We start from the raw sequence: 14,005 nt of genomic DNA, 5'->3' as shown, positions 1-14,005 counted from the left end.
ACTACTCTTACACTTTTTCACAGTACTGATGAGGACTGAAAGCCCGAAACAGCGCCCCCCATTTTCGATTTTTTTTTTCACCTATTATATTTTCTTATAATATTTTTTTATTCATAATTTGAGTCATATGCTTTCGTTGAAGTTTTGAAATAATAACCAATATTATACAGAGTGTATATGATATAGTTGAGAAAAAATTCAGGGAGAAATTACTTGTCAAAAAATAGGGTGGGTTTTCCATATAAACTTTTTTTTGCGCCTCCATCTCCTTAGCTGTAGCCCCCTAAAGATGGCTCCCGAAAAGTAGTTTTCAATTTGTGAAAAGTTTATAATTGTTGTTTTTTTTGTTTCATTCATTTTATATTTGTACCATTTCTCGATAAAATCATCGTTTTGACATCCGCCTATTGGATAAATTTGAGGTCGAAAATAATTCCAACCTCCACAACTCAGACGTATTATTTGTTGATGTTTTTTTTTTCGAAAACTGTGAATAAAAGCAAAAATTTATAAGAGACCTCATTTGTTAAAAATAGATTAGTCTATCCAAAATTAATTTACTCATTGTAAAATATGAAAAAAGAAAAAGTTATCGCGAAACAAGTTTGGAGGGTGGTTTTTTCTACCCCTTGGAATGCCTTGAGAATGCCTTCCCGCTCGCATCAAATGTCAGCTCAACTTTATTTTCGTGAATTTTTTGGTTTTCAAGAGATAAATGATGTCAAAACGATATTTTTTTGAGAACTGTTACAAATATGAAATGAATGTAACAAAAAACATTTATCAACTTTTCACAAAATAAAAACTACTTTTTCCACTAAGCGGGAGAGAGCTCAAAGAAAGTTTATTTGAAAGACCCACCCTATTATTTGAATCTCCCCCTGATTTTTTCGCACCTAATCATAAACACCCTGTATATTTACTCATTTTTATTGAAACCATTGATATTCATATAGGTACATATGAACACTATAACTCCTGAAGATCTAAAAAACCGATCCTTATAAAATTGTATGAAAAAAAAAGAAGCCGCCGCACTTCAAAAATAGATGGTACCGTTTGTCGAAGAAATACCGACAAGTTGGATAAAGCGCAAAAAACTCGTTAAAATAGGGGTAATTACACATTACTAATATTTATGATCTGAATGCGGCACCTTTGAACATACCGACGCTCAACAGATATATTTATGACTAGATTACGGCACGCTTGAACATAGCCATATTTATATTATTTCTTCCCTTAAATTAAAGTTTTGTTGATCTTGAGATCATTTTGGGCCAATCCTATGGAAGGCTAGCAATATTTAAAATGTTTCCAGATTTCTCGGCATCGCTCGTTGCGAGGCGTATATAGGTATAACATGAAAACTAAATTGTGATCTTTCGAATTATTTCGCCTGGAGCTCCAATATTTTTTTCTTTTGATATTTTTGGGCGCCCCTGCGGGCCTTGCGCCCGTGGCAAGTGCCACCTTTGCCACGCCCTAGATACGGTACTGATCACTCCTGTGGAATATAAAATAACGGGCGCTACTACTCCACTTCCAATTCAATCGGCTCGCTTTATATTTCTTCCGGCCAATAAATCATATCTTATATTCCTTTCAAAATACCTTTCAGATTAAGCGACAAAAGTTAGTAGCCTTGCGCCCGTGGCAAGTGCCACCTTTGCCACGCCCTAGATACAGTACTGCCTTGAGGGATGTCCGTTATCATTTTCTTTGTATTTTCAATAATCTGTTATCCTCTACTCATATTTGTTGTTGCAGGACTCGGGTGTCACGTAGGTAGCTATAGCTATATTTACGTGTTGAAGCTTTTTTTATGTTGTCAGTGGAAAGCCGCTTTTCCAATGATACACTATACCCCAAAAAGAAGGGGCTCAATACACCCTGAATTTCCGAAAGAAGTCCAGAAGTCGATTTGAATTTTCTCTATGGCTTTAGCAAAGGCTGTAATGAGGCTGATTGGTCTGTATTTTGGGAATTCATCAAGATCACCTCACCTTTTTGATGACAGCGCTTCAAAAAACTGAGCTTAAGAGCACCTGAAATTATGCCACTTTCAAGAATTCTATTAATGATTAAATGAATAGGTTTCATCAGTCTTGTAAATTTCTTTTGATTGAGTTCAGAGGGATGTCATCATAACCTCAAGAGACCTTATTCTTCATCTTCTTCACCGTGGTCATTATTTCATCTTTTGTTACCTGAAATAAGTAGAACGATTTAGAGTTCTCTCTTTTCCAAGTATCATTTCTTTAAATGATACTTGGGAATAAAATGATGAAATTGGCTGATGACTTTATATTATATTTATGTTTATAATGTTACTTCAAACTCAAGTTCTGGAAAAGTTATGTAACGTTTTACAGTTTTCTGCCAATAAATACAAATTGTTAGAAAACTATCAACAGTTTCTTTCTAGAGGACAAACTATTAGGTATAGATATACGAATTTATAGCCGAAAAACTACTGAGAATGCTGCTTTTTTGTCTGACAGTATATGACATACAATCACAATGACAATCCTTCTATTATCTTATCCCTGTTCACAAGGTAAATAATACAACACACTCCCACCTTGTGTCATCAAATTTCCAAAAACTGTGACACAACTAATCCTTGTATCTTGATGGAACTTTCACCCTCTTTCCATATCTTGTCTGTACTTCATGTTCAGAGATTTCATCATTTCTTCTAAACACTCTTTGGCTTCCTTTTTCACAACTTTCCTTGGCAGCTCTTGCAAACTTCCCATCTCCAACATAAACAGTGGTAGTGGTCGCAATATCTCTCTAGAAGTAGTCTTTAGCCTTACAATTCTTATTTCTCCATCACGACCAGGTATCCTTTCAACCACTTGACCCATAGGCCCATCAAATTTTTTCTTATTGAAATCTGATACGAGTACAACATCTTCTATCTTTACAGTGTCATTAGACATTTGGCGAGTCTTTCTCGAGCCAAGAATTTGATGCGCCCTCTCCCGGGGGTATAGTGTTTCGTCCCGAGATCGCAGGTGGACTCTTCAGTTAGGCTATCCAGCGATCTCTGCCTAAGACACACCTTCCCACACTCTTGGGGGAGAAGTGAATCGGTTGCTTCGTGTCGACCCCTTTAATCATGCCGGGGCCGATGTTGCGAGGCGCATTGGTGTGGCGTAGTATTGGTGTGGCGAATGGTTGAGGGAGCCCTTGCTTCACATTTTCAATCTTATTATTTCATCGGGTACTTTTCCTTCGCTCTGGAAGACTTCTATAGTGACACCAATATTTAAATCAGGTGATAAAATGGACATAACCAATTATAGACCTATATCCATAATGTGCGCACCAGCCAAGTTATTTGAACAAATAATTTATTGCAGTTTATACGGATATGTTGAGAAGTACTTTGTATCCCAACAGCATGGCTTCATCGCAAATAAATCAATAAGTACAAACTTATTCATTTTCGGAAATTATGTGTACGAAACTTTGGAAAACAAATCCCAATTAGACACAGTTTATACTGATTTTCGTAAAGCGTTTGACAGAGTAGACCATGACGTATTGCTGTTGAAATTAAACAGGTTTGGTCTGTCGGGTAACTTACTCAAAACTATGAAAAGTTATTTAGAAAACAGATATTCAAAGGTGAAATATAACGGAAATACTTCGGGAAAGTTTGAAGCCAATTCTGGTGTTCCCCAAGGCTCAAATCTGGGACCTCTACTATTTTTGATTTTTATTAACGATCTGCCGTCTGTGCTGAAGTCATCGGAATGTCTACTGTTTGCGGACGATTTAAAAATATTCAAGGAAATACATACAGTTCATGATTGTATAAAGCTTCAAGAGGATATAAACAGGGTTTATGAATGGAGTCTCACAAATAAACTAAATTTCAACGTTAAAAAGTGTTTGACACTGACTATTGCTAGAATAAAAAATCCAGTTTTGTTTGAATATATGATCGGCGACGAAATTTTGACGCGTTGTGATAATGTGAAAGACCTCGGTATCACATATGATAACAACTTTTCTTTTTCTCACCATTTCACGATTATACTAAGGTCAGCTAACCGGTTACTAGGGTTCATAATCAGGCAATCTGCAAGCTTCAAAAATATAAATTCTCTGAAAATTCTCTACTATAGTTTAATTCGACCCAAACTAGAATTTGGTACACAGATATGGTTTGCTGAATATCACAGTAAATTGGTTCAGTTGGAAAAAATACAAAACAAATTTTTAAGATACATTTATTTCAAGAAATATAACAAACGAGCTGACTATAAAACTGTAAGAACATATCAACTAAGAAATGAATTTGAAATATTATCGCTAGAAAACAGACGAACTCTCGCGGTGTTAACTTTTTTGCATAAATTGATCAATAACAAGATAAACTCACCGGAAATATTATCACTTGTAAGATTCAACGTACCCCCAAGAAAAATTCGATCTATCCCTGTGTTCAATGTTCCTCGTATGTTCACTACTAGATCTCCGCTTGTGGCCATGTTACGATTAGCAAATGAACTCAATTCCATGATAGATCTTGATTGGACAATGTCGCAGAGTACTTTTCGCACATCAGTTATGCGATACCTCATACAACTCTCTGTGTGATTCAACCCCATTAAATTAAATTATATTGTATTATATGGTAAGGTTCAGTGTTGGCATGTAACTTATACCTTCTTGTGATTTATTATGTATAGTTATTTTTTATGTTACCTTTTATCCTTGTAATGAGACCTTTGTGGTCTGTTGGGATATAAATAAATAAATAAATAAATAAATTACTACCATGGCGCCATCTCTGAGCAAACCGAGTCACTACATACCCCCTCACCAGTAATGACGACCCTCCTGAGGAGGAGGTACGCAGGTGGTCCCAGGGGGGAGAGAGCGCTTGCGTGCTGTGATGACGGAAACACGAGGCTCGGCGTGCCATCGGCTCTAGTGTCCGATGGACACCCCAGTAGCCGTAACGTTGAGCGGGGCGGTGAGTCGCCTCTGCGCTCCAACGCTGCAGCTTTCCGCCATCAAGTCGGGGTCACCACTTTGGCGAGTCTTTCTCGAGCCAAGAATTAGGTGCGCCCTCTCCCGGGGGGTATAGTGTTTCGTCCCGAGATCCCTGGTGGACTCTTCAGTTAGGCTATCCAGCGATCTCTGCCTAAGACACACCTTCCCACACCATTGGGTGAGAAGTGAATCGGTTGCTTCGCGTCGGCCCTTATAAATACGCCGGGGCCGATGTTTTGTGGCGCATTACCACCAGAGCGCCATCTCTGAGCAAACCGAGTCACTACAGACACTTTCTTTTCGAAAATAATGTTAGTTGGCCGAAATATTCTGACTTAAATCATTTGATTAAATTTCGCATCAACTTCACGATATCTGTAGCGTTTAGTCAAATCTATTACTATTACTATTTATTTATGTCATATAGAGATACAATCATAAAAATGCACCATCAATATTACATGGTAAGTCACAACAGCAGAAATTTCCAAATAGGTATATAACATAGGACGTATTTTATACGAACTTTTCATAAAATTTCAAGATAAAATTCCCTCAAGTCGTAAATTGTTTCCTTGAGTAACAAATTTTTCACCTTCCCTTTGAATTGAGCGAATGGAAGCGTTTTAAATTCTTGGGGGAGTCTATTATAAAGTTTAACCGCAGTGTAGTTTGGACCTTGTTGGGTTCTCTTTATCCTAGAGTGAGGTATCACCAGTGAGCTTTTTCCTCGAGTGTTATGTTCATGGTAATTTGAGCCCGCTAGATACTGCTTCAGATGTTGGTGCACATAGCTCACTGAGGCAAGTATATAGGCAGATGTTACGGTGAGCAACTAAATCAATGTCAACTATTCCAACTTCTTAAATGTCGAAACATCGCCTGTGTATGGACAATACAATTATCCGGATCTTCAGACATATAAGTTAATGGTCGTGTATTCCGTACTGCTGCACAGTCACAAAGTACTGTCTACAGTTCTTCAAAGTTGAGACAGGTTTTTCCAAGTATCTTACGTAGTACATCTTTCATAAGCCTTATGAGACGCTCCCACCAACCACCCCGCCATGCTGCTGTTGGGGGGTTGAATCGCCAGTCGATTTGGTGTATAGTGAAACAACTTTTGGCTACTTCTGTCCAGTCTAAATTGCGAAGAGCATTTTCTGTTCCGATGAAATTCTTGCCACAATCTATATATATAATTGAAAGTCTTCCCCTACTAGTGATAAATTGTCTCAGTGTCAATTCGAGGTGAACTGCTCTGTACACAGCACACAAATTTCTACCAAGGACCTCGAAAACTGCTGCGTCACGGACCCTTGCTTCTGGCAAACTAATGGCCTCGATATCTCCTGCAAGTATTACATTTTCTTACTACAGATCTTACTGTGCGTCTACATTTGAGAATCCAATAGTTTTCTCTCAGAATTTGCATCAATGACTGAACACCAACGTGGCCATTCTTGATATGTTCCTCGAAAATCATACGTCTAACAACTTCGTGATTCGATGGTAAAACATATCGCATACAAAAATCAACTATATCATTTCTATCAGAAATCTTGGTGCGTAATCTTATCAATCCATTTTTATCCATCATTATCATAAAAGGACACAACGAAGATAGCTCGGAATCTTCTATTGACTCAAAACATTCTTGTTGAATCATAAAAATGACTGATTTTCTTGCACCTTCCAATTCTTCAACAGACAAAATTCCATTATGGTAACCATCTCGCTGCATGAAAATCGTTATAAATCGCTAGATCCTTCCAGCAAGATTAACAATTTTGCTAAACTTTGAAAAATACCTGTAGCATGTACATTCTTTGCTCACAGAAGAGGATGAAACCACAGTTTTTCGTTATTGATATCTTCTTCATCATAATCAAAATCGGCCTTTGTGAAATCGGATCATAAGTCATTTAGGACCCTTCCACCATCTTCCTTCAGCTAATATTTTAGGTGTACTACCTCTTTATGGAAGATCTGCTGGATTCATGTTCCCATGAAAGCAAAACCATTCCTGAAGACTGGAGAAACGTTTGATTTTTTCAACTCGATTCCATATGAAAGGTTTCCACTGTTCTTCTCGTTCAATCCACGATAACACGGTAGAAGAATCTGACCAATAATACACTTGTATTTTCGCTTTATAGTTCCTCTTGAAATTTTGAAACATTCTAATGCCAATTTTCGCAGCCAAAAGTTCAAGTCGAGGAATTTTCAACCTTTTGATAGGGGCCACCCAGGATTTTGCTTCTACCAATTCTACGTTGATCTCTCCACTGTTTTCTGTTCTAAAAAAAAAATTGCTCAAGAACTAGCACTTGCATCACAGAAAATGTGAACAGATTGGCTGACTAGTTCAGTAGAATTCGAACAGGATATCCAACGTGGTATCTTGACAGCTATCAAATGAGTTTTTCTTGTAACCCTTTCAAAAATTCCTCCCGAACTTCAACATCGATTTTATCTCTCAGCTCAAATTCAATGACCATGTCTTCTGAAGTAATAACTTTGGGAATAGTGACGACACTGGGCGAGAAAAACCAATGGGTCAAGAATTTTGTGTGCTGCAGATGAAATCTTTCTTTCTTTTGGTAACATTTTTTTTATTCATCTTGTCAAACCATTTCAGAGATAGTTCTTATGTATCCAATCTGCGATTCCACATCAAGCCCAAAACACTGCTTTTAACTTCGCCTTCGATTTCTCTTAGTGAAGAAGGCTCCCACCCTCTCAGCTCAAACTTTGCATCAGCCAGAATGGTTTCCGACTGTTCTATAAATTGGTGCAGTGTTTCCTCATTTTTCACACTTGCTAAAACGTTGTCTACGTAAAAAGACTTCATTGGTGTCAAAATTACTTCTGGCGAAATGGTTTTCATTGCAAATTGATTTTTTCAGGGTTTCTTTCAGGTGGTGTTCTATTACAGCTCCCAATAAAAGAGGACTGCATGATACTTCAAATACAATTTGTCATAAAACAAGAACTTCAAAAAATTTCGGTCATTTTCGTTCAAATCAATCTGAAGGAAAGCTCGTCTGATATCAGCTATATATATATATATATATATATCTTATATTTATATATATATATACATATATATATATATATATATATATATATTGGATGCAGAAGGCCGTTGTACTGGGGACGGTTAACATCATCCGCCAGGTGCTTTACTCCTATTGAAGGTGACGACAGGATTTTTATCTTGGTGCTCCCACCCGGTTGATCCTATATAACCACGAAAGTGTGAAGGGAAAAAAAAAAAAAAAAAAAAAAAAAAAAATATATATATATATATATATATATATATATATATATATATATATATATATATATATATATATATATATATATATATATATATTATCTTATATATATATATATATATATATATATATATATATTTATATATATATATATATATATTATCTTATATATATATATATATATATATATATATATATATATATATATATTTATATATATATACAATATGCAGGGTGGCTTCGGCCTTCGGGGGGTGACGTCCCCGCATACCCGAGTTCTCCAGGCCCAAAGGTTGGCTCCCTAAGGCACTGAGAAGAAGTAGCTCCTATGACGAGAAGTAAAACTCAACAGGGCGGTGAGGGGCTACGGGCTGGTCCCTCTCGGAGCCGTCCAGAGGCACAGCTCGATGGGGGAGACTGTGGTGCGAGCGGCGCAGCCCCCCGAGATGGCACCGCAAGATCCAGGCTTGAAATGGAAGGATTCCTAGACTTGGACGAGATAGAGTCTCGTCCCGTCCAGGAGCCAAAACGAGACGGAAGAGCGCGATGGACCGAGGACGAGAATGTTTTAATTATGCGCGCTCATTTTATAGCGAAGACCCTAGAGCAGTTGTCAGAAAGAACATATAGACAACTTCTGACTGAAACATGGAATGATATCAAGCCAGAAAAACAGCTTTACACGAATCTGCTGGCTAATCGAGTGAGATATCTGCTAGAAAATGAAAAGCTTTCAAGTGTCGAACTAGCAGCGATTGAACAGAGCATATGGCCACAGACAGCGCCACCAGCAGAAGAGCAAGAACAAGAGCTCAACCAACTGGAAGAACTTCAAGAAGAACAACAGGAAGAAGACCAGGAAGACCCACAAACCAGAAAAATGAAGCAAATCTTCGGCCGAAATACACTACTATACAGTGGTATAAATCCTGAAGCTAGGCTAAAAATTCCTAGGATGAAGGGATCGCGCATCATGTTGGAGAAGGTGAGGATGGTAGATGCAATTATTGAATCTCACATCACAAGCGCGACAACATTGAGAGATATGGTGGACCTGGTATACACGGGAGCGGCCACTGTATGTGAGGAGATGGGAAAGTGTCTAACGGAACCACACAGAAAACCAAAGAAAGAGCAGCCCCCATGGAGAGCCCGCCTGGAAAGAAAAGTATTAAAGATTAGGAAAAACATCGGATTACTACATACTTACCTGAACACCGAGGTCGTATCCAACAAGGTCCATAAGGCGGTCCGTAGGATAGCCTCTGAGGTCCGTATAAACCTTAAAGCTTCTGACTCCCGGATGAAGCTTGAAACCCTCAATGATCACCTGAAACAAAAAATAAAAGCTCTAGGTAACCGTATAAAACGCTACACTGAAAGTAAAATGAGGTACGAGAATAATCAGTTGTACTATAAAAATCAAAAGCAATTCTTTAGAAACCTGGAAAACAACAACAATACTGATAAGGAACCTCCCAAAACAGAGGACATGTACACCTACTGGCAGGCAATATGGGGTAACAACAAGCAACACGACGATACGGCTCGTTGGATCAGGGAGTCGGAGGCTGAAAGCTCCAGGTATAACATGGAAGAGGTTGAGATCACTAAACTGGATATTGAACAGGTGCTGAAAAAAACAAACAACTGGGCGGCGCCCGGACCGGACAAGATCCAGAATTATTGGTGGAAGCACTTCCCGAGCACCCATCAAACCCTTGCTACCCCCTTTCAGAGAGCACTGACCAACCCAACTGTCATCCCTGGTTTCTTCACATTGGGCACCACCATAATGTTGCCAAAGGGAAACACAACATCTGACCCAAAGAATTTTAGACCAATAACATGCCTGCCCACCATATATAAACTACTAACTGGTACCATCACAAAATATATATGGAATCACGTGAAGAAAGAAAACATCTTGGCACGCGAACAGAATGGCTGCTGTAGGGACGCAAAAGGATGCAAGGAGCTTCTTGTAGTCGACCAAATCATCACCGGGCAGGCGAAGGGTAAACTTCGTAATATATCTATAGCCTGGGTCGATTATAGAAAAGCGTTTGACTCAGTGCCCCACACCTGGCTGCTGAAAACACTGAGATTGTACGGAATATCAGATAAGGTGATCAATCTGCTTGAACATCTCATGAGCGCCTGGCGTACCACATTATTGATTGATAATAGAGGTGAAAGCAGCATGTCAAAGGAGATAGCCATCAAATGCGGAATTTTCCAGGGAGATACTTTGAGCCCGCTCTGGTTCTGCCTGGCTCTGAATCTCCTAAGTAAACTTCTCAACAAAAGCAAATACGGATATATCATCAACAAGACCAGAAACTGCAAAATAAACCACCAATTATACATGGATGATCTCAAACTTTTTGCAGCCAATAGAGAAGAGATGAGAAGGCTACTGGAAATAGTGTCATCCTTCAGCCAGACGATCGGCATGGAGATGGGACTGGACAAATGCGCGGTCCTGGATGTGAAGAGGGGCAGGGTTGCCGAGGGTCCGGAGATTAAGCTGTGGAACGAGTCAAAAATATCATGTCTAGGGCCTCAAGAAACTTACAAATATCTTGGCATTCAACAAGCCCTTGACATAAAAACGCCTGAAGTGAAAGATAATTTCAAGACTAAATACTTTGCCAGGCTAAGGAGTCTTCTTAAAGCTAAGCTCAATTCGAAGGCACTGTTTACAGCTATTAATATATGGGTCTTACCCTGCATTACTTACTCATTTGAAGTAGTACGCTGGACAGCCGCAGAACTGCAAGCAATAGACATCCAAACCAGAAAGCTCCTCACTAGGTATGGAATACATCACCCCCATTCCTCAGTGAATAGATTGTACATCAGCAGACATGAAGGTGGCAGAGGGCTCCAAAATATCCTCATAACACACAACAAAATTGTATCACAGATGAGAGATTACTTCAGATCAAGAAACTTACCGCTTTTTAAGATCGTGTGCCAAGCAGATGAGTACTCAGCCTTGCAGCTGGCAAAATCCTCGGTGAATCTCAGGAAACAATCATTGGAACAGCTTTCGGAGGAGTGGCACAGCAAAGCCCTCCATGGCAGATATCCTGGAAATTTAAAATCTGATAATATAATAAAAAATGAGTCATTAACTTACCTGAAAGCAGGATACCTACACCCTGAAACCGAAGGAAGGCTTATAGCAATCCAGGACCAGGTGGTGCCAACAAGAGCCTATATAAAGAGAATAACTGGCCGCAACATACCCTCAGACGGTGCTCCAGAGCCCTGGAAACGATTCAGCACATCACATCCTCGTGCCCTATACTGGCCCCAAAAGATTATATGGAACGCCACAACGCCATGGCCAGAGTGTACCACAGGGAAATCGCGACGAAAACAGGTCTACTGCAAAGTAATGACGGTTTTCATAGTTACCAACCACGAGATGTGCTGGAGAATGACATCTTCAAGCTGTACTGGGACACTGCCATGGTCACAGATAGGTCTATAGCACACAATCGCCCTGAAATTGTGTTGTTCAATAAAACCGAAAAGTCTGTACAGATAATAGACGTATCGGTTCCCGCTGACGACAACATCACCAAAGCCTATACGGAGAAGGTCAGTAAGTATCACGACCTGGCCTTTGAACTGAAGGAGATCTATGGCCTCAGAAAGACATCTATAGTGCCACTCATAATATCGGTGAACGGCTTGGTGGAGGCCCACATGCTAGAAAATACAAAGAGGCTGCAACTTGATACTTACTTGATTAGTCAAGCCCAAAAGCAAGTGATTTTGGGCACTACGCGGATAGTCAGGAGGTTCTTGACCAGCTCCTGAGAACAATCTTGGCTGAAGAATCAGCCCGGTTGTCTCACGTACCAACCCGATGAATGGTGAAGAAAAAAAAAAAAAAAAATATATACATATATATATATATATATATATATATATATATATTTTTTTTCCTTCACACTTTCGTGGTTATATAGGATCAACCGGGTGGGAGCACCGAGGTAAAAATCCTGTCGTCACCTTCAATAGGAGTAAAGCACCTGGCGGATGATGTTAACCGTCCCCAGTACAACGGCCTTCTGCATCCAACAGATAGCATTGTTGGGAAGCTGGAGTTCCTGCAGATGCTGCACGGTTTTCTTATGGACGAGCCCATTACAGCTTTTGATGAGAGGTTTTATTTCCACTCTCTGCAAATTCCACATTATCTTGATTTGCCTTGCCAGTGTCTCGTATTTTGCCACTTTTTCTCTATAGGATTTTCCGAGATTTTGATCTAGAGGCACTGCAAAGTCTATGATTATGGCACTATTTTTCTTTTTATCCCATACCACCACGTCAGGTCTGTTGTTTTCCACACTCTGATCGGTTATTATTGGGATATCCCAATAGATCTTGGTGTCGTTGTTCTCCAGCAGGGCCTGTGGACTGTACACATGGTGCGGAGTGAAATGTGGGACAAGTCGTTCTTTCAGGCATATGAGTTGGTGTACCACCTTGCCCATGTTGTTGTGCCTATTTAGGTATTTTGTGCTGGCTATAGTTGAGCATCCCGATGAGAGGTGTTGTATATATATATATATATATATATATATATATATATATATATATATATATATATATATATATATATATATACAGTAAGAGAATTATTTGCCGAATAAAGTAAGTAGGGGTGATTTGGGTATCTAGGCAATTTGAAATGATCAACAATCTATCGTCTGTTCATCTATATTTCGAACCAAGGTGCGGTTCTTCTTCAGGATGCTAAAATTACAAAATTACAAAATCAAGAGTTGGAAAGCTGAAAAAACAACTCATGCTTACATCCGACAAGACAGTATTATCAATGCTAATAAGTATAGCAACAAAGGTCTTCTGCTCATAAAAATTATAAAAATTACAATAAACCAAAAAGAAAGGAAAGAAACGCTATCACAATGAATCTGTCAAAATTATAGGTTAACATTCACAGACAAGGGAACACAGAGAAAACAACAATGCAGGAAGTGACATAAAGTCATGTTTGTCTAGATGGCCTACGATCTAAGGATAATAAATAACTATATATAACACTTAAATTCTTTAAGTCAATCTTCTTATTAATATTATTTTCATTTTTGTTATGAAACACATTTCAAATTTTGGTACTAGACTAAAGATAACCTCATCTTCGGTGGGAATTTGTGTAATAGTGAGATTGCAAAGCCATTCATCTCTGATTTGGATGGACTGGATTTTGTGTTTCTTTGGTGCAAGAAACCTTTTTTCAAGAAGCTTCTTGTTGTTGGAAAACACTCTCTTGTATGATCGGTTCATTCTGTCGTTATTGGCAACATCTGTCGTTCTGCAATGGAGCAAGAAGTTCCTTCTACATGCTAACTTTGCTAATTTGGTGTTCAAATGAGCCCATAGTCTCATCTGTTCAGACGTAGTTCTACCATACGTTAAATCTACGTCATCAAAGAAACCCATTTCTGTATAATGCAGTAAGAGAATTATTTGCCGAATAAAGTAAGTAGGGGTGATTTGGGTATCTAGGCAATTTGAAATGATCAACAATCTATCGTCTGTTCATCTATATTTCGGACCAAGGTGCGGTTCTTCTTCAGGATGCTAAAATATCACCACGTAGGAAGCTATAGCTACCTGCGTGACATCCGAGTCCCGGGATAATCACATGTGTAAAGGATAACGTT

At 38.9% G+C, this 14,005-nt stretch overlaps 1 protein-coding gene across 1 annotated transcript; it reads left to right on the top strand.

Annotated features, from left to right (window-relative positions):
• The first annotated feature begins 8,769 nt into the window (after window positions 1-8,769).
• On the top strand, window positions 8,770-12,131 carry LOC123683041. Its single transcript, XM_045621938.1, has 2 exons — window positions 8,770-11,700; window positions 11,760-12,131. Exons 1-2 carry the CDS (start codon window positions 8,770-8,772, stop codon window positions 12,129-12,131), a joined length of 3,303 nt encoding a protein of 1,100 aa, XP_045477894.1.
• The last annotated feature ends 1,874 nt before the right edge of the window (window positions 12,132-14,005 follow it).

This window comes from Harmonia axyridis, chromosome 6 (genome assembly GCF_914767665.1).
Source record: "Harmonia axyridis chromosome 6, icHarAxyr1.1, whole genome shotgun sequence".
NCBI classification, from domain to species: Eukaryota; Metazoa; Arthropoda; class Insecta; order Coleoptera; family Coccinellidae; genus Harmonia; species Harmonia axyridis.
Note: the sequence above shows the minus strand (reverse complement) of the source record. Positions and strands in the feature narration are given on the sequence as shown.